This window comes from Hyla sarda, chromosome 8 (assembly GCF_029499605.1).
Source record: "Hyla sarda isolate aHylSar1 chromosome 8, aHylSar1.hap1, whole genome shotgun sequence".
Lineage (NCBI taxonomy): Eukaryota > Metazoa > Chordata > Amphibia > Anura > Hylidae > Hyla > Hyla sarda.
Genome location: NC_079196.1, coordinates 139,761,282 through 139,788,196, shown reverse-complemented (window position 1 = coordinate 139,788,196; position 26,915 = coordinate 139,761,282). Strand labels below are relative to the sequence as shown.

General features: G+C 42.3%; 1 protein-coding gene across 6 annotated transcripts in view; it reads right to left on the bottom strand.

Moving 5' to 3' along the window:
* Window positions 1-26,915, bottom strand: part of TNRC18 (trinucleotide repeat containing 18) — a 968,701-nt gene that overhangs the window by 143,574 nt on the left and 798,212 nt on the right. For all 6 annotated transcript variants that reach the window (XM_056534534.1, XM_056534539.1, XM_056534536.1 and 3 more), the window contains 3 exons: window positions 16,151-16,259; window positions 9,982-10,098; window positions 9,697-9,855 (listed from right to left, as the gene is read on the bottom strand). In XM_056534534.1, the coding sequence (XP_056390509.1) occupies window positions 9,697-9,855; window positions 9,982-10,098; window positions 16,151-16,259 (385 nt within the window). The remainder of the gene's footprint in view (window positions 1-9,696; window positions 9,856-9,981; window positions 10,099-16,150; window positions 16,260-26,915) is intronic.

Below are 26,915 nucleotides of genomic sequence, written 5' to 3'. Positions count from 1 at the left end.
GTCGGTGGAGGCTGCGGGTTGCGCTCGGCTGCGGTGATCGGCGCGGACGGCAGAAGAGGAAGGCTCCCTGAATCCCACGGAAGCTGGTAAGTTGCCTAGCAACATCTAGAGGGCTACAGTTTGAGACCTCCAGATATTGCAAAACTACAATTCCCAGCATACCCAGACCGCTGTTTGGGCATGCTGGGATTTGCAGTTTTGCAACAGCTGGAGGTCTCAAACTGTAGCCCTCTAGATGTTGCAAAACTGCAAATCCCAGCATGCCCAAACAGGGCATGCTGGGAGTTGAAGTTGAGTACCTCCAGCTGTTGCATAACTACATCTCCCAGCATGCCCTTCGGTGATCAGTACATGCTGGGAGCTGTAGTTTTGCAACAGCTATAGGCACACTGGTTGGAAAATACTGAGTTAGGTAACATAACCTAACTGAAGGTTTTCCAACCAGTGTGCCTCCAGCTGTTGCAAAACTACAACTCCCAGCATGCACGGTCTGTCAGTACATGCTGGGAGTTGTAGTTTTGAATCAGCTGGAGGTTTGCCCCCCCCCCCCCCCCCATGTGAACGTGCAGGGTACATTCACATGCGCAGGTTTACAGTAAGTATGAGCTGCGGCAAATTTTTCGCCGCGGCACAAATTTCTAGTGAGAAGCTCACTGTAAACCTCTGCCCATGTGAATGTACCCTAAAAACACTACACTAACACATAATAAAGGGTAAAACACTACATATACATCCCCTTACACTGCCCCCCCCCTCCAATAAAAATGAAAACTTATTGTACAGCAGTGTTTCCAAAACAGAGCCTCCAGCTGTTGCAAAACTCCCAGCATTTCCAGACAGCCACTGACTGTCCAGGCATGCTGGGAGTTTAGCAACAGCTGGAGGCACCCTGTTTGGGAATCACTGGCGTAGAATACCCCTATGTCCACCCCTATGCAATCCCTAATTTAGTCCTCAAATGCGCATGGCGCTCTCTCACTTCGGAGCCCTGTCGTATTTCAAGGAAACAGTTTAGGGCCACATTTGGGGTATTTCCGTACTCGGGAGACATTGCACTACAAATTTTGTGGGGATTTTTCTCCTTTTACCCTTTATGAAAAAGAGAAAAAAGGAAAGGCGCTCCCTGTGTAATAAAGTCAGCACGAGGGTAGAAAGGAGAATAAATGCAATGTCCGTGCTCACCCTGCTAAGTTGTGTGAGGACATACACAACTATGCTGAATACATGTGATTTTTAAGGATCACAATCCTGTAGTCTGCAGCCTTCCTGGAGGATGTGTGGAATAAAACAAGACTTCAGGGAGAAACCAGGATTTTCGGCGCTGACCAAAGAGAAGGTATCGGAGCCCAGGTAAAGGAAGGAGGTTTATTAGCAACGCGTTTCACCGCGCTTGCGCGGCTTCATCAGGCCTGATGAAGCCGCGCAAGCGCGGTGAAACGCGTTGCTAATAAACCTCCTTCCTTTACCTGGGCTCCGATACCTTCTCTTTGGTCAGCGCCGAAAATCCTGGTTTCTCCCTGAAGTCTTGTTTTATTCCCTTATGAAAAGAAAAAGTTGGGGGCTACACCAGCCTGTTAGTGTAAAAAAATAAAAAATTTAACACTAACATGCTGGTGTTGCCCCATACTTTTTATTTTCACAAGTGCTAAAAGGAAAAAAAGACCCCAAAAATTTGTAATGCAATTTCTCCTGAGTACGGAAATACCCTATATGTGGGTGTAAAATGCTCTGTGGCCGCACAGCAAGGCTCAGGATAGAGAGCGCACTATGTACATTTGAGGCCTAAATTGGTGATTTGCACAGGGGTGGCTGATTTTACAGCGGTTCTGACATAAATGCAAAAAAGAAATACCCACATGTGACCCCATTTTGAAAACTACACCCCTCACGGAACATAACAAGTGTTATAGTGAGTCTTAACACCCCCCACAGGTGTTTAATGAAAATTCTTCAAAGTTGGATGGAAAAATTTGAAAAAAAATGTTTTCACTAAAATGCTGGTGTTACCCTAAATTTTTCATTTTCACTAGGGAAAATAGGAAAAAAGCCCCCCAATATTTGTAACCCCATTTCTTCTGAGTAAGAACATACCCCATATTTGGATGTAAAGTGCTCTGCTAGCGCACTACAATTATCAGGAGCGCCATTGGGATTTTGAAGAGAAAATTTGTCTGGAATTGAAGGCCACGTGTGTTTACAAAGCCCCCATAGTGCCAGAACAATGGACCTCCCCCCCACACACGTGACCCCATTTTGAAAACTACACCCCTTATGTAATGTAATAAGGGGTACAGTGAGCATTTATGCCCCACAGGTGTCTGACAGATTTTTGGAACAGTGGTCCATGAAAATGAAAAATGTAATTTTTCCTTTGCACAGCCCATTGTTCCAAAGATCTGTCAAACGCCAGTGGGGTGTAAATACTCACTGCACCCCTTATTAAATTCTGTGAGGGGTGTAGTTTCCAAAATGGGGTCACATAAGGGGGGTCCACTGTTCTGGCACCACAGGGGGCTTTGTAAACGCACATGGACTTCTATTCCAACCAAATTCTGTCTCCAAAAGCTTAATGGCGCTCCTCCTCTTCTGAGCATTGTAGTGTGCCAGCAGAGCACTTGACGTCAACACATTGGGTATTTCTATATTCAGAAGAAATGGGGTTACCAATTTTGGCTGTCATTTTCTCCTATTACCCCTTGTAAAAATTGAAAATTTTGGGGAAAAAACAGCATTTTAGTGAAAAAATTTATTTTTTTCATTTACACATCACTTAACACCTATGAGGTGTTAAGGCTCACTGTACCCCATGTTGCATTCCTTGAGGGGTGCAGTTTCCAAAATAGTATGCTATATGTTTTTTTGTTTGCTATTTTGGCACCATAGGGGCTTCCTAAATGTGACATGCCCCCCAAAAACCATTTTAGAAAAACTAATTATCCAAAATTCCACTGTCGCTCCTTCCCTTCTGAACCCTCTACTGCGCCCGCCGAACACTTGACATACACATATGAGGTATTTCCTTACTCGAGAAAAATTGGGTTACACATTTTAGGAAGATTTCTCTCCTTTTACCCCTTGTAAAAATTCAATAACTGGGTCTACAAGAACATGCCAGTGTAAAAAATGAAGATTTTTAATTTTCTCCTTCAAATTGATGCTATTCCTGTGAAACACCTAAAGGGTTAACAAACCTTTTGAATGTCATTTTGAATACTTTGAGGGGTGCAGTTTTTATAATGGGGTCAATTGTGGGGTATTTCTAATATGAAAGCCCTTCAAATCCACTTCAAAACTGAACTGGTCCCTGAAAATTTTCGATTTTGAAAATGTTGTGAAAAATTGGAAAATTGCTGCTATAATTTGAAGCCTTCTGATGTCTTCCAAAAGTAAAAACATGTCAACTTTATGATGCAAACATAAAGTAGACATTTTATATATGTGAATCAATGTATAATTTATTTGGAATATTCATTTTCCTTATTAGCAGAGAGCTTCAAAGTAAAAAAAATGCAACATTTTCAATTTCTTCAGCAAATTTTGGAATTTTTCACCAAGAAATGATGCAAGTAATTTTACCACTAACATAAAGTATAATATGTCACGAAAAAACAATCCCGGAATCAGAATGAAAGGTAAAAGCATCCCAGAGTTATTAATGCTTAAAGTGACAGTGGTCAGATGTGCAAAAAATGGCCGGGTCCTACAGTGAAAATTGGCTGGGTGCTTAAGTGGCACTGTCATTATGAAAAACTTTTTATATTTGGTAGTACTACTGATAAGATGACATTTTTGAATATACATTTATTTATTTTTTTAAATGTCAGTTTTACTAAAAAATAAAAAATGAAAATAACCGCCACTAGGGGTCATCTATCTTTATGCAGACAGACTACTCCGTATTTTGCAGCATACTGAATACCAGCCGTAAAGTGTGTTAGTATCCTGTAGAGATGAGAGAACTTACAGTAAATTCGATTCGTCACGAACTTCTTGGCTCGGCAGTTGATGACTTATCCTGCATAAATTAGTTCAGCTTTCAGGAGTTCCGGTGGGCTGGAAAAGATGGATACAGTCCTAGGAAAGAGTCTCCTAGGACTGTATCCACCTTTTCCAGCCCACAGGAGCACCTGAAAGCTGAACTAATTTATGCAGGATAAGTCATCAATTACCGCGCCGAGAAGTTTGTGACGAATCGATTTTACTGTAAGTTCGCTCATCTATAGTATCCTGTTTAGGAGATCACCACTGCAGCCTTCAGCTGTTCCTAAACTACAACTCCTATGATGGTACAATCTATGTGTTAGCTGTCACGCCACTCCCATAGACATGAATGAAGGGGGCATGGTATGATATCACGAATGCAAAAGCTGCAAGCTTCGGTGTTCCGGACGCCGCTGCTGACGGCCCGAAGATAGCGGTGGGACCCCGTGATCTAACATCTTATCCTCTTTCCTTTGGATAGGGGGTAAGATGTTTTCAGCGGAGAACCCCTTTAAGGGGTTAAATGCCATTTATAAACTTAAGCTCTTATGTCATGTTCTTTTTAGAAGATGCTTTCTCTTGATAACCCTTCCAAACACGCCATACTTGTTCCCAGATTGATAGCCGGCAACAACTGGTCTCTAAGATCACTGCTAATGTCTTTCCCCCTTGGCACACCTGAGTGCTCCAGACCAGAAAACTGCCATAATGTGCGTTTTATAGAAGTGGTCATGCTTGCTGATGATAAATAAATTTTTATTAGCAGCATCTTGCTGCTACTTACTCTCTTAATTCCTAAGGATAGAAGTAAGAGTCTACTTAATTTTTCAAACACAGCTTCTGCATTTTGGCCTAGTGTTTACTAAATAAATAGTGAGTTTGATTTGTTGTTGATCTTCGATTGTATGTACCCAAGACCTTTTAACCTCTTGGGGATGCAGGGCATACGCATATGCTCCAGTCAACGAAACCTTAATGACTCAGGGCGTATAGGTACGCCCTGCGGTTTTCCGGTCCCCAACGCTCGCCGGGCAGGGATCGGAATGGGATGCTTGCTGAAATCATTCAGCAGGCATTCCTGGACATGGTCGAGAGGGGTCCTGATCTGCAGCAATTTTGGGTCATTTGGGTCTCAGGTGACTCAATGACCCAGAAAAAGAATATGATAGGAGGTGTATTTATACACCCCCAATCACCTTCTGTACTGTACTGGGAGGTGGCAGTGTTAGAGGAGGGGGTTAAGCAACGCTGCCTTGTTCGGATCACCACCATTTTACAGTTGGTGACCAGGACAGAGCCCGTGCTCCCATCTCCTCCCCCCCCCCCCCCCACACACACACTGCACAAAAGCAGCCACACTAGCAGACAGGGACAGTTGTTAGGAGTAAAATAAAGAAAAAAATACCGCCATCTGTAGGTGTCACCTTTAGCTGCGTGACCCGGGCCCTACAGGGTCACTGCAGTCTGCTTCCAGCCTTTTTTTGGAGGCAGACCTTTTTTTTTTTGCGCTAATCTGGTGGTTGATCCTCTTCTGTATAAAAGAGTGGCCGGCCACCGTTAGCTAATTGCCCACCCACCGCTGATCAGTTTCGTAATACTGATCAGCGGTTTTTTGTGGTGCAGGCACTTTTTCGGGGATTCTAAGCGTTGTATTTTATTTTATTTTTTTCACCCGTTAGGCGGTCCGTGCCATCATCAGCAGGCCAGTGTTGTGTGGACGGACCGTATATGTGTGTGCGGCCTGCCCTCACCGCTCACAGTGATTTATCACTGATCATCGTTTTTTGGGGGTTCAGGCAGGTGCTTTTTTAGGGTTTTTAGTGATTTTTTTATTTTTTTGGGGGGGGGGGGCGGTCTGTGTAAGTGCCACAACCACTGTACTGGGCTGAGTGGCCGGACCCCACTGACTTTTGTGCCCTCTGCCGGCACAAAGCGCTAATCACCACCGATTAGGTAAATGCTTTTTTTTGGTGCAGGGCTTCTGGCACTAGAAGTCCCTTTTTTTTTTTTTTTTAGTTTAGTTTTATATTATATTTTTGTTCTGTTAGGTGGTGGGTTAGGGAGGGTTAGGGTAGGTATTATTGTACCACATCAAATGCAGCATATACACCAATAAAGTTTTTCCTACACATACACACACACCCCATTAGAGTAGGGAAATGGCCCGCAGCTCGTTTTCAGCGGAGGAGGCATATGCCTTACTTGCCTCCGACACTGAAAGCGCCAGTGAGGGAGAGGATGATGCCACATTTTTTAAAATCTTCCTCGCCCTCCTCATCATCTTCTGATCATGGGCAACCAAGGCGGCGGAGACGTCGGCATGCAGGACCGCAAACCTCCTCTGCTCCTGACCCTGTGCCCCATGCATGTACGAGTCACCCTGGTACTCGTACTAGTCAAATCCCCCAGCCAAGTTTACTGGTGCCCCATACTGGTGAACTTGTCTGCACTGAGTCAGCGGACCATGAGCCCGTGATTCCTGAGTTTGTTGGTGACTCAGGAATCAAGATTGACATCGTCGGGTTTACTGAAATGGACTAATTTAGGTTTTTTTTCAGTGACGACTTTGTCAATCTAATGGTTGACCAGACGAACCTGTATGCCCAACAGTTTGTTGCTGTAAACCCGGGCTCGTTTTTAGCAAGACCCAATGGATGGCAGCCAAAATAAGGAAGTTTGGGGGCCTCGTGCTACATAAGGGACTAGTTAAAAAACCCAAGGTCAGGCAATACTGAAGTAGAGATGTCCTCTACCAGACCCCAGTATAGCCGTGACCCATCCCCATTTTGAGGCAATTTGGAAATGTTTGCATTATGCTGATGATGTGCAAATTTTGAGGGGCCTTTTCCCCTATTACCCCATGTGAAAATGAAACATTTGGGATAACACTATCATTTTAGTATTAAAAATCTAATTTTTCACTTTTACGGCCCACTGTTCAAAAAACCTGTGAGGTTTAAGTACTCACTGTAACCCTTGTTACGTTCCATGAGAGGTGTAGTTTCCAAAATGGTGTCACGTGGGGGGTTTCAGTGTTCTGGCACAATGGGGGCTTTATAAACGCACATGGCCCCCGACTTCTCTCTCCAAAAGCCCAATGGTGCTCCTTCTCTTCTGAGACCTGTAGTGAGCCAGCAGAGCACTTTATGTCCACTTATGGGGCATTTCCTTATTAGGGAGAAATTGGTCTTCAAAGTTTGGGGTCCATTTTCTCCACCATATGAAAATTAAAAATTTGGAGTAACACCATCATTTTAGTAATTTTTCCTTTTCATATCCAACTTTAATGAAAAGTCGTCAAACACCTGTGAGGTTTTAAGGCTCACTTTACCCCTTGTTACGTTCCTTGAGGGATGTAGTTTCCCAAATAGTATGCCATGTGTTTTTTTTTTTTTTTTGCTGTTTTGGCACCATGGGGGCTTCCTAAATGCAACATGTCCCCAAAAACCATGACAGCAAAATTCGCTCTCTAAAATCCCACAGTTGCTCTTTCCCTCTTGAGCTATGTTGCGAGCCCGCAGAGCACTTTACGTCAACATATGTGGTATTTCCATACTTGAGAGAAATTGTGTTCCAAGGTTACAACTTTTGGGGGGCTTTTTATCCTTATACCCATTGTAAAAATGAAAAAATAGGGCTACAAGAACATGTTAGTGTAAAAAATGCAGATTTAGATTTTTCACCTCCACCTTGCTGTTATTCCTATTATTACAAACTTTCTGAATGTCATTTTGAAAACTTTGAGGGGTGCAGTTTCTATAATGGGGTTCTCATTTATGGGTTATTTCTCACAGAAAGGCCACTCATATCCACTTCAAACTTAACTGGTCCCTGAAAAATTCAGATTTTGACATTTTTTGTGAAAAAATGATGCCAACATAAAGTAGGCATATTGTATATGTGAATCAATATATAATTTATTTGGTATGTCCATTTTCCTTAGAAGAAGAGTTTTAAAGTTAGAAAAAGTCTAAATTTTCATGAAATTTTGAGATTTTTCACCAACAAAGGATGCAAGTAACGACGAAAATTTACCACTCTGTTAAAGTAGAATATGTCACGAAAAAACTATCTCGGAATCAGAATGAAAAGTGAAAGCATCTCAGAGTTATTAAGGCATTAAGTGAGAGTGGTCAGATTTGCAAAAAAGGGCTCAGTCCTTAAGGTGAAAATGGGCTGAGTCCCTAAGGGGTTAACCCCTTAAGGACTCAGCCCATTTTGGCCTTAAGGACTCAGACAATTTAATTTTTACGTTTTCATTTTTTCCTCCTCGCCTTCTAAAAATCATAACTCTTTTATATTTTCATCCACAGACTAGTATGAGGGCTTGTTTTTTGCGCGACCAGTTGTCCTTTGTAATGACATCACTTATTATATCATAAAATGTATGGCGCAACCAAAAAACACTATTTTTGTGGGGAAATTAAAACGAAAAATGCAATTTTGCTAATTTTGGAAGGTTTCCTTTTCACACCGTACAATTTATGGTAAAAGTGATGTGTGCTCTTTATTCTGAGGGTCAATACGATTAAAATGATACCCATTATTACATACTTTTCTATTATTGTTGCGCTTAAAAAAAATCAAAAACTTTTTAACCAAATTAGTACGTTTATAATCCCTTTATTTTGATGACCTCTAACTTTTTTATTTTTCCGTATAAGCGGCGGTATGGGGGCTCATTTTTTGCGCCATGATCTGTACTTTTTTTTATACCACATTTGCATATAAAAAACTTTTAATACATTTTTTATAATTTTTTTTTAATAAAATGTATTAAAAAAGTAGCAATTTTGGACTTTTTTTTTTTTTCGTTCACGCCGTTCACCGTACGGGATCATTAACATTTTATTTTAATAGTTTGGACATTTACGCACGCGGCGATACCAAATATGTCTATAAAATTTATTTTTTACGCTTTTTGGGGGTAAAATAGGAAAAAACGGACGTTTTACTTTTTTATTGGGGGAGGGGATTTTTCACTTTTTTTTTACTTTTACTTACATTTTTTTTTACACTTGAATAGTCCCCATAGGGGACTATTCATAGCAATACCATGATTGCTAATACTGATGTGTTCTATGTATAGGACATAGAACAGATCAGTGTTTTCGGTGATCTTCTGCTCTGGTCTGCTCGATCTCAGACCAGAGCAGGAGACGCCGGGAGCCGGAAGGAGGCAGGAGAGGGGACCTCCGTGCGGCGTTATGAATGATCGGATCCCCGCAGCAGCGCTGCGGGCGATCCGATCATTCATTCAAATTGCGCACTGCCGCAGATGCCGGGATCTGTATTGATCCCGGCACCTGAGGGGTTAATGGCGGACGCCCGCGAGATCGCGGGCGTCGGCCATTGCCAGCGGGTCCCTGGCTGCGATCAGCAGCCGGGATCAGCCGCGCATGACACGGGCATCGCTCCGATGCCCGCGGTTATGCACAGTACGTAAATGTACGTCCTAGTGCGTTAAGTACCACCGCACCAGGACGTACATTTACGTCCTGCGTCCTTAAGGGGTTAAGCACCAGATTGTTTTTATTATGCAATGTGTAAATCCATATGATTTAATGGTGTAGTTTCCTTTTTCTCATGACTGTATTATGTATGTATGTATTATATAATATACTGTATTTGAAGAAATTGCATAAAACAGTTTGTTCATATAAGTGATTACTAAATAAATAGCTTAAAGATTGATATTGTAATTAAAACATTCACCTAAAATCTGCTTGATGCTTGGTTTACGTTTAGGTCTTCTATTTACAATATTTTCGGAAATGGTTTTGCATTCTTCTTTCACATCATTTTTCTCTTTGCTAGACTTACGTATTTTTCTTTTTGCACTAGGTACTAACAGAGCAGGTGATGGTTCAGCACCTGGAAAAACATATATATATATATATATATCTCAAATGTATGTCTTGCTACATATATATTTGCATGTTAAATAAAATGACAAATGGTTACGCTTAAAATACAAGAATACACATGGGCTCTACTTACACTGTATTTTATAGTCCGGGGGTAACAGCCTGATATGAGACAATGGAATTCGCCCTGTATCACCATCATCAAACTCTACAGATACAAGGTCTGTATCTTCATTTTGGTCCAAATTTCCTGAAAAATACAATTGGTAAAAAAAAAAAAGTGTCATTTTATTGCTTTACCTAAAATTTTGCTTCCTTAGACCTTAGTATTCATTATTTAATACCTAGTGTTATTTATAAGGTCACCGGTTGTGAACAGTTTACTGTATGGTAATAAACATTCATTTAGCACATGTAATTAATCACAGGTACAAGATTACACTTTTTCTTATTTTTAGTGTGTCATACACACATTGGGGGAGATTGAAAGAAGTGATCTGATTGGTTGCTATGGGCAACTGGTCAACTTTTCCTCTGCACAGGTTTTGATAAATCTCCCCCCATTGTACCTCAGCAATTCTGCCTATTGTCAACTGAATCCTTATAATATGGAGTAAATGAGATTTGCTTACAAACCTTTTCACATCTACAAATCTTTAAATACTTAACCTCTTAAGGACACAACCCATTTTGGCCTTACGGACACAGGAAATTTTTATTTTTGCGTTTTCTTTTTTTCCTCCTTGCCTTCTAAGAGTCATAACTCTTTTATTTTTCCATCTACAGACCCATATGAGGTTTTGTTTTTTGTGTGACCAATTGTACTTTATAATTAGATAAATTCTAAAGCGGAACCAAAAATAATATATTTATGGTGGGATAGGATGTGAAGTGATAAGAAACCCACTATTTTGTTTTTACACAGTGCACTTTATGGTAAAACTAAAAGGTTCTCTTTATTCTGTGGGTCAATACAACTAGAATGATAGCCATCTTTACACACTTTTCTATTATTGTACTACTTTAATGTTTTTTTTTTTTTTTTTTTAATTATTATGTTAAAAATTGCTCTATTTTGATTATCTATAACTTTTTTATATATATATTTCTGTATAGGGGCTGTATGGAGATGTTTTTTTTGCACAGTGATCTGATAATATATGTGATGTTTTGATTACTTTTTTTTTTTTTTCTGGCATGTAATGTGACCAGAAATCAGCAATTTTTTTTTAACATTTACTGTAAAGGGATCATTCACCCCTTCTCGACCTATGACGCATGGGTTGGGTGAGGGAAACATGGGTCGGGTCCGCGTCAAAACTGGCAGATCCCCATTGCTATCAGCAGACATCTGCTGGTAATGACAGACATCGGAGCGGGCGCCAATGTCCTTCATTGGAATGGTTAAATGCCATGATTAATAGCGACCACAGCATTTAAACATTAAATGTCGGTAATCCCTGGGGTCTAGGGGGCCCATGTGCAGCTTCGCAATGTAATTGTGGGCTGCAGATGGGTTGCTGGGGAAGGATGTTTACTTACCCATCCTTCCCGGTGCTCTGTGGATCGGCGATTGCTTAATGCTGCCTTTGTTTTTGTGCGCCGAAAACATAGATCAAAGTAATGCAATGTCATTACATTGATCTGTGTAAGCCATCTAATGATAGCTTATGATAGGTTCCTGTGTAAAAAAAGAAGTTTTAAAAAGTTTTAAAAAGTATTTAAAAATCCTTCATGTAATAAAAGTTCAAATAACCCCCCTCCCCATGTTCCCATTGTTCAAATAAAACACTGTAAAAAAAAAACTTATATACCTATTTGGTATTGCCACGCGCGTAATTGATCGATGTATTAACTCCTTAAGGACTCAGGTCATACAGGTATACCCTGACACTTAAGGACCCAGGGCGTACCTGTACGCCATTGGGAATTTCTGTCCACGCCACTCACCGGGCAGGGACCTGACCGGGATTGCCTGCTGAAATTATTCAGCAGGCACCCCAAGCAAACCCCTGGGGGCAATTAGTGGCAATTCCTGGTCAATCGCGTATCTGGTGACCTGGAAAAAAAGGGTGATAGGAGACGCCACCTATCACCCTTTACCAGCAGGAGTGAGGTGGCACGGGGGCCACCTCACAATCGCGTGATTGATCAGTCCGGATGACCGATCAATCGCTGAGCCTGCTGGGAGGTGATCGTGCAGCGATTGGGCAAGTCGGGGATCCCTTACCTGTCCATTGGGGCAGGCGGGGGTCCCTGGCATCGACATGGAGGGTCCCTGGAGTCGGCGGCAGTGGCAGCAGCGTCCTCAGTGGCGGCGGAAGCATACAGCAGGAGGTGAGTTGTTTGCCTCCTGCTGTTGCTAAGCAACAACTCCCAGCATGCACAGCCAAAAGACATGCTGGGGCTTGTAGTTATGCAACAGCTGGAGGCACTTTTATTCTATGAAAAAGTGTGCCTCCAGTTGTTGCATAACTGCAACAACCAGCATGCACAAACAGCCAAAGGGCATGCTGGGTGATGTAGTAGCGTGCCTCCAGCTGTTGCATAATTACAGTTCCCAGTATGCCCTTCGGCTGTCAATGCATGCTGAGAGTTGTAGTTTTGCAACAGCTGAAAGCACACTGGTTACGAAACACTGAGTTAAGTAACAAACTGTGTTTTGCAACCAGTGTGCCTCCAGCTGTTGCAAACTACAACTCCCAGCATGCATTGACAGCCTATACATGCTGGGAGTTGTAGTTTTGAAACAGCTGTAAGCATACTGGTTGGGAAACATTGAGTTAAGTAACAAACTGTGATTTGCAACCATTGTGCCTCCAGCTGTTGCATAACTGCAACTACCAGCATGCACAGCAAATTTTCCGCCACAGCTCAAACTCCTAGCGAGAAACTTGCTGTAACACCCCCACCTCCCGTGTGAATGTATTCTAATAACTACACTACACCTACACAAAATAAAAAGTAAAACACTACGTATACACATACCCCTACACAGTTACAAACCTACCCCCCCTCAATGAAAAAACAAAACCAAAAGAAAATTGTCTCGTACAGCACTGTTTCCAAAATGGAGCCTCCAGCTGTTGAAAATCAACAACTCCCAGTGTTGCCTGCCGGATAGCCACTGACTGTCAAGGCATGCTGGGAGTTTTGCAACAGCTGGAGACACCCTGTTTGGGAAACACTGCTGTAGGGTATTTTGGTGGTGAATACAAATCCCCAATTTAGGCCTCAAATGTGCTCTCTCACTTTGGAGCCCTGTTGTATTTAAAGGCAACAGTTTAGTGCCTTTATTTCCGTACAGCTGAGAAATTGCGTTACAACTTTTGGGGGGCTTTTTCTCCTTTTACTCCATATGAAAAGGTAAAGTTGGGGTCTACACCAGAATTTTAGTGTAATTTTTTTTTCTTTTTTACCCTAACATGCTGGTGTTGCCCCAAATTAAAATTTTCATTTGCACAGCCCACTGTTCCAAAGATCTGCCAAACACCAGTGGGGTATAAATGCTCACTACACCCCTTGTTAAATTCTGTAAGGGGTGTAGTTTCCAAAATGGGGTCACAAATGGGGAGGGTCCACTGTTCTGGCACCACGGGGGGCTTTGTAAACGCACATGGCCCCTGACTTCTATTCCAACCAAATTCTCTCTCCAAAAGCTCAATGGAACTCCTTTTCTTCTGAGTATTGTAGTTCGCCCACAAACACTTCACATTCACATATGGGGTATTTACTTACTCAGATGAAATGGTCTTATAATTTTTGGAGGCCTTATCTCCTATTACCCCTTGTGAAAATGAAAAATTTGGGGTAACACCAGCATTTTAGTGAAAAAAATCAAATTTTTCATTTTCACGTCCAACTTTAGTGGAAATTTGTCAAACGCCTGTGGGGTGTAAAGGCTCATTGTACCGTTGTTACGTGCCTTGAGGGGTGTAGTTTCCAAAATAGTATGACACATATTTTTTTTTTTTTTTGCTGTTCTGGCACCATAGGGGCTTCCTAAATGCAACATGCCCCCCAAAAACCATGTCAGCAAAATTTGCTTTCCAAAAGCCAAATGTGACTCCTTCTCTTCTGAGCATTGTAGTGCCCCCGCAGTGCACTTGAGATCCACATATGAGGTATTTCCATACTCAGAAGAGATGGGGTTACACATTTTGGGGGGTATTTTCCCTATTACCCTTTGAAAAAATGTAAAATTTGGGGAAAACCAGCATTTCAGTGAAAACATTTTTTTATTTACACATCCAACTTTAATGAAAAGTCATCAAACACCTGTGGGGTGTAAAGGCTCACTGTACCCCTTGTTACGTTCCTTGAGGGGTGTAGTATCCAAAATAGTATGCCATGTGTTTGTTTGTTTTTTTGCTGTTCTGGCACCACAGGGGCTTCCTAAATGTGACATGCCCCCCAAAAACCATTTCAGAAAAACTCACTCTCCAAAATCACATTGTCACTTCTTCCCTTCTGAGCCCTCTAGTGCACCCACAGAGCACTTAACAACCACATATTAGGTATGTCCTTACTCGAGATGAATTGGGTTACAAATTTTAGGAAGATTTCTCTCCTTTTACCTCTTGTAAAAATTCAAAAACTGGGTCTACAAGAACATGCAAGTGTAAAAAAATGAAGGTTTTGAATTCTATCCTTCACTTTGCTGCTATTCCTGTGAAACACCTAAAGGCTTAACACACTTTCTGAATGTCATTTTGAATACTTTGAGGGGTGCAATTTTTATAATGGGGTCCATTATGGGGTATTTCTAATATGAAGGTCCTTTAAATCCACTTGAAAACTGAACTGGTCCCTGAAAAATTCAGATTTTGAAAATTTTGTGAAAAATTGGAAAATTGCTGCTGAACTTTGAAGCCCTCTGAAGTCTTCCAAAAGTAAAAACATGTCAACTTTATGATGCAAACATATTGTATATGTGAATCAATACATAATTTATTTGGGATGTCCATTTTCCTTATAAGAGAGTTTCATATTTAAAAAAAATGCAACATTTTCAAATTTTTCATCAAATTTTGGAACTTTTCACCAAGAAGTGATGTAAGTATCGACAAAAATTTACCACTAACATAAAGTAGAATATGTCAAGAAAAAACAATCTCGGAATCAGAATGAAAAGTAAAAGCATCCCAGAGTTATTAATGCTTAAAGTGACAGTGGTCAGATGTGAAAAAAATGCTTAAGGTGAAAATGGGCTGGGTCCTTAAGGGGTTAAATTATGATGTTTCTGATGTTGCATGGTAAAAGGCACTAATGCAAAAAAATTCCAAACGCCAAAATTGCAGATTTTTGGTCACATAATGTCCCAGAAAAAAACATAATAAAAATTCACAAATTGTGCAATTCCATATTTTTTCAATGTTGCCTTATATATATTTTTATTTCTGGCTCAGTTATACATTATATGATACAATGATATAGTGCACCAATTAAAAGTACAACTTGTGCTGCAAATAAGAAGCCCTAATACAACTTTGTCGGTGGTAAAATAAAAAATGTGTGGAGCCAAAAAAACGTGAGCCAAAAAAATTAATAAATCGCTGGGCCAAGAATGGTTAACATAATACTTTCATAGATCGGACATTTCCAATACCAAGTATGTTTATTTATTTTAATTTTATTTTTTATTCTTTTTGTAAAATGGAAAGACGGGGGAATTAAATTTTTTATTTGGGGAAGGGGCTTTTTTTTTTTTTTTTTACATTACTTTTATTCCCCACAGCGGACTATTTCTTGCAATCTTTAGACTACAAATACTTTTCAGTGCTATGCATAGGCATAGAACTGATCACTGTTATCTGCAATCTACTTCTCTTGTCTGCCAGAAGGCACACCAGTGAAGAAGACTGCAGGAACCTGCCGGGAGCTAGTGAGTATAGCTCTGGTGACCATTTTAACTGATCGGACCACCACAATTTCACAGCGGGTGGTACGATCAGCCCTCGGTACAACCACCATGCTCATTTAATAGCTGGGATGTGACTTAGGACATACATGTACATCCTGGTGCGTCAAGTTAAAAGCGCCTCAAAAGTGGTTAAGCAAACCTACAACAGTAATCAACACAACATTGTAAACATGTTGATTGACACTACCCAATACATTTTAAATGTTTATGTTAAAATGTCACTACCCTAGGACACCTTCACTAGATTAAGTTTCTTTCAGCCTAGTAGTTTGTTCAAAACTACATTAAAGAAAAGTAGGAAACCTTTGCTCTGATCAGTTCCCATTTTGGTAAGAAGTAGATGGATGAAACACAGATGGAAAAGACATGCATCAATTACCTTGCACAATGGTGCCAGGATACAAACAACGATATTGTTGACTCCAGTAAGCTGCAATTCTTGTTCCTTCAAGTAGATAGCGGACAGAAGGTGGTTTTACATCTATGATCTATTAATAACAAAAACAATAACAATTATTTTAATGATAATGTTAGCAAATACCCAGAACATGCTGATGTTTTTTAGAAAAAAAAACTCTTAGTGCTTCTAAATTATCTGCTAATTCTATTCTGCCTAACATGGTAGTACAAACATATGCTCAACAGTGACCCCTAAGTTACAATGGCCTCAGGTTACAATATTTATAACATGCCTTTTCTTGATCATTGTAACTTCAAACCAAACTCAACATACAGTAGTAAAAACAATCTGGATCTACAAAACATGTTAATGGCTGGAAGATGCAACCAATCAGAGTGGCATTTCACAGGAAAACACATGTATTAATGAAGTCCATACAGTGATTGTGTACAGTGTGGTACTACATGCACTTTACTGCTCTTTACCTGTGCCAGGATGAGCTGCTCTGAGTTGCTCCTTATGACATCAGGTGAGGGTGGTGTCAAGGGAGACTAGACAATGGCACTTGTTACCAGGATCATTTAATTGAGCAAAAAAATTTATGAAATAAATTGTAATTTGCTCACTATGAACTGGCAAGCACAACACATTAAATCAGTATAGGATACATGTACGGCCTATCCACTTCCCTCTCATAGAACTTCTTGGCTAATAAATCAATCACAAACAATAAGAAGTGTTTAAAATCCTAACTTTATTTATTTCCGTTAAAATACATCATAAATAAAGTGATCCCTATTGTAAGAATAAATATGCTCCTATTTACATTTCCACACTGCTAAATTCATGTGATCCTGCACAGGGTGCTTTCTTTGTATGGCAATCCAGTCCTGGTGCACCACTCAGTATCCCAGTGCACAGCTTTACTGCCAAAACACAAGGCAGTTACTAAAGCACCTATGGGCCAGCTAATGACTGTCATACAAGGTTAGTGTAACCATACAATGAAAAGGTTTTAAATATAATTCTACCAGCGTGTTTCTGCTAGCTATTAAGCCAGCGTACTCAGGGGTAGAGATGTCGCGAATTGTTCGCCGGCGAACAGTTCCCAGCGAATTTCGCATGTTCGCGTTCGCATTGCCGGGCGAACATATGTGAAGTTTGATCCGCCCCCTATACTTTAACATTGCAGTAAACTTTGACCCTGTGAGTCAGAGACAGCAGACACATTACAGCCAATCAGCATCAGTCCCTCCCTTCCAGACCCTCCTACCTCTTGCACGGATGCCATTTTAGCCTCATTCAGCATGCTGCAGGCTTAGGAAGTGGAGGGACAGAGAAGCTGTTCCTGCTGTATAGGGAAAGCGATAGCTAGGTTGCTGCTAGGTGGTGTATTCAGGGTCCAGTTTACTCCTAAAGCACTAGTGTAACATCTGCTTTGAGGACAGCACCCAAAAAAGCCCTTTTTAGGGCTAAAAGATATCAGTCCTGGTTGGGAGGGAAGCGCTGGTTAAAAGGGGTACTCCAGAATCAAACTTAAGTTCCTTCAAGCAACTAACTACTACAGTATTCAAAGGGCTGAACGATATCAGTCCGTTAGTCTTGCAACAGCTGGAGGCACCCTGGTTGGGAGGGAACCGCTGGTTAAATGGGTTACTCCAAAATCAAACTTAAGTTCCTTCAAGCAACTAACTACTACAGTATTCAAAGGGCTGAAAGATATCAGTCCATGTGTTTTGCAACAGCTGTAGGTACCCTGGTTGGGGACCACTGCTTAAAAGGGGAACTCCGCTGGCAAGCTTTTTTTCTTTAAAGCAACTAACTACTACAGTATTCAAAGGGCTGAAATATATCAGTCCGTGTGTTTTGCAACAGCTGGAGGCACCCTGGTTGGGGACCACTGCATAAAAGGGGAACTCCACTGGCAGGTTTTTTTGCTCATTGTCACACTAGTGCAAATCAGCCGTCACTGTTAGTTCACGTCACAGTTGCCATTTTTCCTGCCTGCAGGGCAAATTGTGTCACCCTAGTGCAAATCACATTAGGTGTGACAGTTGCGCAAATAAAAAAAAAAAAAAAACTTTTTGGGCAGTTAAATAAAATCAGCTATCACTGTTAGTTCACGTCACAGTTGCCATTTTTCCTGCCTGCAGGGCAAATTGTGTCACCCTAGTGCAAATCCCATAAGGTGTGACAGTTGTGCAAATTAAAAAAAAATACCTTTTTTGGCTGTTAAATAAAATCAGTCATCACTGTTAGGTGTGACACTTGTGTAAATTTAACAAAAAAAATGACAGGCAGAGGAAGGCCACCCCGCAGGGGCCGTCGTGGTGCTGGGATTTCCTTTGGCCCCAGAATGGCCAGTGTTCAGAGGCCACGTACCCTGAACCCCCAAAGTTCTGAGGACTTAGTTCACTGGCAATCACAAGACACCCAATCTACTACTAAAGCTTCCGTTCGGAACCTTGACGCACCGTCCTTCTCCTCCTCTGGCTTAGCTTCGGGCACCTCTCATGCTACCACTTGCCCGCCTGCCGCCGCCACCAACACTAGCACCACAGTAGCTTTACTTGATCCATCAGAGGAGTTATTTACACATCAGTGTGAAGACATGAGTGATGCACAACCATTATTGCCAGAGGATGTAATTAACAGGGATATGTCTCAGTCAGGCAGCATAACACACATGGACGTACGGTGTGATGATGATGTTGTACCCGCTGCTGCTTCCTTTCTTGAGGTGTCAGATAGCGGTGAAGGTGTTGATGATGACGATGTGTCCGTGGATGCCACGTGGGTGCCCGCTAGACGAGAAGAAGAGGGGGAAAGTTCAGATGGGGAGAGAGAGAGGAGGAGGAGACGAGTTGGAAGCAGGGGGAGGTCGTCGCAAGGAGCTAGTGGCACAGTCAGACAGCAAGCATCGGCACCCGGGGTCAGCCAGACGGGACGCCAATCAACGCATGCTGTTACCACCACCATAATGCCGTCATCGCAGAGCTCAGCAGTGTGGCATTTTTTGTGTGTCTGCCTCTGACAACAGCAAGGCCATTTGCTACCTGTGCCAGAAGAAACTGAGTCATGGGAAGTCCAACACCCACCTAGGTACAACTGCTTTGCGAAGGCACATGATGTCACATCACAAACGCCTATGGGATCAACACGTCAGTACAAGCAGCACACAAAGTCAAAGCCGCCATCCTCCTCCTGGTCCAGCATCTTCAGCCAGGTCAACCACTGCTGCCCTCCTTGCCCCCTCTCAACCATCCACCTCTCCGTCTCTCGCCTTGAGCAGTTCCTGCTCATCTGCCCACAGTCAGGTGTCTGCCAAGGACTCGGAGATGTTTGAGCGCATAAGACAATTTCTCAAAGTCCCCCCTAGCCCGGCATCTGACAGCTGGCTTGTCGGAACTGCTAGCCCGCCAGCTTTTACCATACAAGCTGGTGGAGTCTGAGGCCTTTAAAAAAAATTGTAGCCATTGGGACACCGCAGTGGAAGGTACCCGGACGAAATTTTTTTGCACAAAGGGCAATCCCCAACCTTTACTCCATTGTGCAAAAGGAAATTATGGCATGTCTGGCATGGTCCATCTCACCAGGGGGGCCATCTGACCACTGATACCTGGTCTGCAAAGCATGGACAGGGCAGGTATATCACCTACACTGCGCATTGGGTAAACCTGGTGACGGCTGCCAAGCATGGCTCTGCAGAGGAGTTGGTGAAACCGCCACGACTTGCAGGTAGGCCTGCTGCTACCTCCTCTACTCCTCCTACTCCATCCTCTTCCATAACATCCTCGGCCGAGTCCTCTTCCACTGCTGCGTTTTGCTCCACATCACCGGCACCCCCCAGCTCCACAGGTGCTATTCCACATCCCGGATACGGCAGTGTCACGCCATCTTGGGGTTGACTTGCCTCAAAGCGGAGAGTCACACCGCACCACCGTCCTGCATTATAGAGTCTTCTGGACTTTATGATAATTTAAACTTGAATTTTCAAGAGTACTAACCATTACACAAAGGAACGCTTGTTGCGTGTGATTTTTTTACTTAAATTTTCAAAAGTAAAATACATAGAGGGAAGAACTCTATTTCTTTATTTGATGAAAAATGTTATTTAGAAAATAATTTCTTTGTCTGTTTCTCCATCCTGCATTATAGAGTCTTCTGGACTCTTGGATATGCGCTTGTTCTTTTATTTCAGCCATGTGTACATGCAAATTTTTCTGGCCTCTGGTGCTGCACTTTTTCTGCTGCTGCAATTTTTCTGGCCCCTGCTTTCCTCTTGATTTGCTGAAAATTTTTATTTTGAAAAGGATTTCTCTATGATTTTCACCGTCCTGCATCATAGAGTCTTCTGGACTTTTGGATATGCGCTTGTTCTTATATTTCAGCCATGTGTACATGCCTAATTTTTCTGGCCTCTGGTGCTGCACTTTTTCTGCTGCTGCAATTTTTTCTGGCCGCTGCTTTCATCTTGATTTGATGAAAAATTTTATTTTGAAAAGGATTTCTCTGTGATTTTCACCTTCCTGCATCATAGAGTCTTCTGGACTTTCTGATAATCTAAACTTGAATTTTCCAGAGTACTAACCATTACACCAAGGAACGCTTATTGCGTGTGATTTTTAAACTTAAATTTTCAAATATAAAATACAGAGAGGGATGAACTCTGTTTCTTTATTTGATGAAAATTTTTGTTTAGAAAATAATTTCTTTGTCTGTTTCTCATCCTGCATTATAGAGTCTTCTTAGATATGCGCTTGTTCTTATTTTTCAGCCATGTGTACATGCCTAATTTTTCTGGCCTCTGGTGCTGCACTTTTTATGCTGCCGCAATTTTTCTGGGCGCTGCTACAGCTGCAACAATACCAAATTTTTGAGCCATGTGTACACGCCTAATTTTTCTGGTACTCTCTGGTGACATCTCTTTCCATTTTAGCAACCGTGCATATTAGATGTATGGTATTAGATGTAGGGTAGCATGGTGGCTCAGAGGTTAGCACTGCTGACTTGCAGCGCTGGGGTTTATGGTTCAAATCCCACTATGTGCTGCCTAAAGGGGGGCTCTAACTATGTGCTGCCTAAAGGGGGGGCTCTATGTGTTGCCTAAAGGGGGGCTCTAACTATGTGCTGCCTAAAGGGGGGATCTAAATATATGCTGCCTAAAGGGGGGAATCTATGTGCTGCCTAAAGGGGGGGGTCTAAATATGTGCTGCCTAAAGGGGGCTCTATGTGCTGCCTAAAGGGAGGCTCTAACTATGTGCTGCCTAAAGGGAGGCTCTAACTATGTGCTGCCTAATCTGAGGGAATCAATGTGCAGTCTAAAGGGGGGAATCTAACTATGTGATGCCTAAAGGGGGCTCTATGTTCTGCCTAAAGGGGCTAAAGCACGTTATTCCAAACCATTTAGGAATAATAGGTGATTTATGCCCTTTATAGATTAAAACCAGACTCTGCATCAACTATGTAATTTTCCATGGGAGTTTTGCCATGGATCCCACTCTGGCACGCCAGGTGTTAGTCCCCATGAAACAACTTTTAATTCACTATTGTGGCCAGATAGAGTCCCTGTGGGTTTTAAAATGTGCCTGCCCATTGAAGTCAATGGCGGTTAGTCCGGATCGCCGGTTCGCGAACTTTTGCGGAAGTTCGCGTACCGAAAATTTTATGTTCGCGACATCACTACTCAGGGGAGATATCAAATACAATAAAGAAACATCTGATGGTCTTGCTCAAAAGCTGCCATCATTTTAGCATGTAGCAATAAACATCATTGGGGATATTTCACCCAACCTGTACAAGTGCAGGCAGTATATGGATGAAGTAAACCAATTTGCCCCTAGGGTTCAATTTAGCTGCCGTTACAGTTTATCCCCACACCCACTGGTTTGATGTGGTAAACTAAATAAGGATACAGCACCTATGCCCAGTATCACAGCTGAGCTGCAACAAGTTTACATTTACATATGCAGTCCCTATGCCAGATAGAGTTTTACAGTACCAGTGCTGAGCCCCAGTAGTTGCTGCTGTATCTAAGCCCCAGCAGTTGCTGGTTACTAACTATCCCCCTGGGGCAGGTTTAGCAGAGCTGCTAAGGTCCGATCCCGACAGAGACCAGAATAATTAGAGCCCAACGCTTATGAGCGCGAAGCCTCAGTTTCCTGAAATATCACCCATCTATACTATGTCTATATGAACGGAGTTCCTCGTCCCTGGAGGTGTGCTGTTCAATCCTCCATTTGTTTTATCTCTTCCACCTTTCTAATCCACAATCCAAGCGTGTCTCAATAATGTGGGAATGCATGCCCTCACTGCATTTATCAAATGCCCAATTAAGAATTATAGTTCTGGACCAGTATGGGAGAAAGATGGAGGAGAAAAACTTCTGGGGATAAGGGAATTGGCACTTCCGTTAAGCCCAAAGAAATCTGCCATATTTCCCTCCAAAAAGCTCCCATGATGGGGCATTCCCAAAAGATATGTAACCTAGTTCCTGTTTGGCCACATCCTCTAAAGCCTGACTGGCCTCCTAAGGCCTCCCTTACTGACTATCACGGTCTAACTTCCTTCCACCTCCCACAAGGCTTGCTAGCTTAACCAAGGTGTTTTAATAAAATAGGTATAGTATATATTTTCATTTATCCCTTTTGGGTATTAGCTCTCCAACTCATACATTCTGCAACTTTTTGCAATAGCTGTCTATCAAGATTAGCAAAATAATAACCGAAATATTGGTGAGGTGGGTGTAAGCAGGCTCAATACTAGTCCCAGTCGCAGACTAGAAGATACATCGACAAAGGAAGTCCAGCAGCACACCAGGATACAAGCAACTGTGTCTTTATTCAGCCCGTGTGCAAACAAATGCGACGTTTCAATAGAATCATGCCATCTTTCTCATGGCGTGATGCTATTAAAACGTCACATTTGTTTGCACATGGGCTGAATAAAGACACAGTTGCTTGTATCCTGGTGTGCTGCTGGACTTTCTTTGTGGATGTGGGTGTCTATCAAGATTCCCGACTCTTGCTGAAGTGCTGAAGGGAGTATTGCTTCTATCCCATGAAATATAAAGGCTTTCGGGTCACCTCGGTGAAGCTTAGTCACATGTTTAGCTAATGGTCTCTACCTCTTGTTTCGCACATCCCCCTGGATTCTTTTTCTCAACTCTCTTATTGTCTTGCCCACATACTGTTTGGGACAGGGGCAAGTAGCCACATAAATGACTGCTTTGATACTACAGTTAAAGGAGAACTGTAGTGCAATTTAACTTATCCCCTATCCAAAGGATAGGGGATAAGTTATAGATCACCGGGGGTCCGACCACTGGGGCCCCCGTGATCTCCAGTACGGGGCCATGGCAGTATGCTGGACAACACGTCCCCTCGATGTATCCGAAAGAGGGGACGACACGCCGCTTCCTGAAGACTGCCGTACAGGAGTTCTGTCCAATAAGGGATAAATTATATTGCACTACAGTTTTATAATAAAGCTCTGTATTTTGTAGCTTTTCCCTGTGTGTACATTATCCACCTCCTGCGTTTTCCTCATAAACTCACAGGCTTTACAGTGACCACACCTAAAATTACCTTTTGGTGCCTCTCTCTCTAACCAAGTGCTGACAGAAGATTGCATTGTATTATAGGGGGGTGAGATGGCTCTGAGTTAATCTGTCTCCCAGGTTTTTTCCACATCTATATGTAATTTGTGGATGTGTGTCTATGATGTCTTCTAAATCTTTGTCCATTCTGAGTATTTCCCAGTGATTTTGACACACCCATCGGACTATTGGGGCAACCCTATCAAAGGTTCCTATGATATGTGCTGTTTTAGTCTCACTTTCTTGGGGTCTCCAGGGCTGTTCAGGGTACCCTCTATTGCGGGACCTAGATTGCAATTCCTCCGCCTACTGTTTAAATTCTCTGATGTCTGAACAATTCCTCCTGAGACTGAAATACTGCCCTTTCGGTATCCCCCATTTTAGGGGGACTGGATGGCAGCTCTCCTATCTCAGGAGGCTGTTTGTAGCAGCCTTTTTTTCAGTTCAGTTTTTTCAGTCTGCAGATTACCTTCTTGGTTTTTCAAAATTAGTATTTCAAGAAATGGAAGCACAGTGTCACTGATTTCGTGAGTAACATGAAGCCAAATGTTGTTAATATAAAGGGAGTTGACAAACCTCCTAAAATCACCTTCAGAGCCTGCCCATAAAATCAACACATCATCAATAAATCTTGACCATAGTAATGTTTTAACTTCATAGATTTCCCAATCATTGTTAAAAACCTGGGTTACTTCCACCAGCCCAGGAGCAAGTTGGCATATGTAAATTACTTTTATTTAAAAATCTTCATCCTTCCAGTACTTATTAGCCTCTGGAAGGGTTAAGATTTTTAATAGAAGTAATTTACAAATCTGTTTAACTTTCTGGCACCAGTTGATTTAAAAGAAAAAAAAAGTTTTCCACCGGAGCACCCCTTTAATGTTCTACATCTATCTATCATTGAAAGTGTACCAGCTACGATTCCCACTAGATTCCAGACTCTGATCAATAGAGAGTCATATTGGATTTTAATGTTCAATACATTAACCCCTGATGGTCTTAAAGGAAAACTGTCAGCTTGCTCCCCAAGTGGTAACCAGCGGTACTGATCAGTTTGATACCTACTGTGCCTGGATCCGCCCGATATCTTTGTTTTTCCCTATATGCTAATTAAGTGCTAACTGGCACAGGTGGGGTAACTAGCACTCTGACGTCACTGCCGCCGGCCGCAGCGCCGTCCAGCTCATTTATATTCCTCACCTCCCTCCGCCTCTCCCTCTTCATTACAGAGGGAGGGACATTGATGAGGGACATTGATGAGCTGGGCGGCACTGCGGACGGTGGCGATGACTTCAGAGTGCCAGTTAACGCCACCTTTGCCAGTTAACACTTAATTAGCATATAGGGGAAATGGTTTTTGGGGGGCATGTAGCATTTAGGAAGCCCCAATTATGCCAGAACAGTAAAAAAAAACACATGGCACACAATTTCGGAAAAAACACCCCTCAGGGAACGTAACAAGGGGTAAAATGAGAATTAACACCCCACAGATGATTGACGAACTTTCGTTAACGTGGGATGTAAAAATGAAAAAATTTCAATAAAATTCTGGAGTTACCCCAAATTTTTCATTTTACCAAGGGGTAATAGGAGAAAACACCCCCAAAAATGTGTAACCCCATTTCTTCTGAGTATGGAAATACCTCATATGTGGATGTAAAGTGCTCTGCGAGCATATTACAATGCTTAGAAGAGAAGGAGTGCCATTGGGCTTTTGGAGAGAGAATTTGGTTGGAATGTAAGTCAGGGGCCATGTGAATTTACAAAGCCCCCTGTGGTGCCATAACAGTGGACCCCCCCCCCCCCCACTTGTGACCCCATTTTGGAAACTACACCCCTCACATAATTTAAAAAGGGGTGCAGTGAGCATTTACACCCCACTGGCATTTGACAGATCTTTGGAACAGTGGGCTGTGCAAATGAAAAAATAAAATTTTTCATTTTTACGGACAACTGTTCAAAAAATCTGTCAGACACCTGTGGGGCGGAAATGCTCACTGCCCCCCTTGTTACATTCCATGAGGGGTGTAGTTTCCAAAATGGGGTCACATGTGGGGGGGAAGTCCACAGTTCTGGCACCATGGGGGCTTTGAAAACGCACATGGCCTTCAATTCCAGTCTAATTCTCTCTCCAAAAGCCCAATGGTGCTCCTCTTCTGAGCCCTGTAGTGCGCCAGCAGAGCACTTTATATCCACATATGGGGTATTTCCATACTCAGAAGAAATGGGGTTACAAATTTTGTGGGTCTTTTTCTCCTTTAACCTCTTGTGAAAATGAAAAGTATGGGGCAACACCAGCATGTTAGTGTAAAATCCTTTATTTTTTTTTACACTAACATGCTGGTGTAGCCCCTAACTTTTCCTTTTCATAAAGGGTAAAGGAAGAAAAATCCCCCCAAATTTGTAACACAATTACGGAAATACCCCATATGTGGCCCTAAACTGTTGCCTGGAAATACGACAGGGCTCTGAAGTGAGAGAGCGCCATGCGCATTTGAGGGCTAAATTAGGAATTTGCAATAGGGGCGGACCCGGATACAAGGATGGGGCTTGTGTCCACCAAAACCCTACGGCAGTGTTTTCCAGACAGGGTGCCTCCAGCTGTTGCAAAACTCCCAGCCTGCCAGGACAGTCAATGGCTGTGCGGCAATACTGGGAGTTGTTGTTTTGCAACAGCTGGAGGCTTCGTTTAGGAAACACTGCCGTATGAGACATTTTTCATTTTTATTGGGGGAGGGGGGAGATGTGCAAGGGGGTGTATGTAGTGTTTTACTTTTTATTTTGTGTAGTGTCGTGTAGTGTTTTAAGCATACATTCAGCCAGGGGTTCGCAGGGAGTTTTCCACTGGGAGTTTGAGCTTCAGCAGAAAATTTGCCACAGCTCAAACTTGTAGAAGGAAACCACCTGTAAACCCCAGTCGGTGTGAATGTCCCAAACTGTAAACCCCAGTCGGTGTGAATGTCCCAAACCTTCAGCTGTTGCAAAACTACAACTCCCAGCATGCACTGACAGACCGTACATGCTTGGAGTTGTAGTTTTGCAACAGCTGTAAGCACTCTTGTGGGGAACCACTGAGTTAGGAAACAGACTCTAGCTCAGTGATTCCAACCCGTGTGTCTCCACCTGTTGCAAAACTACAACTCCCAG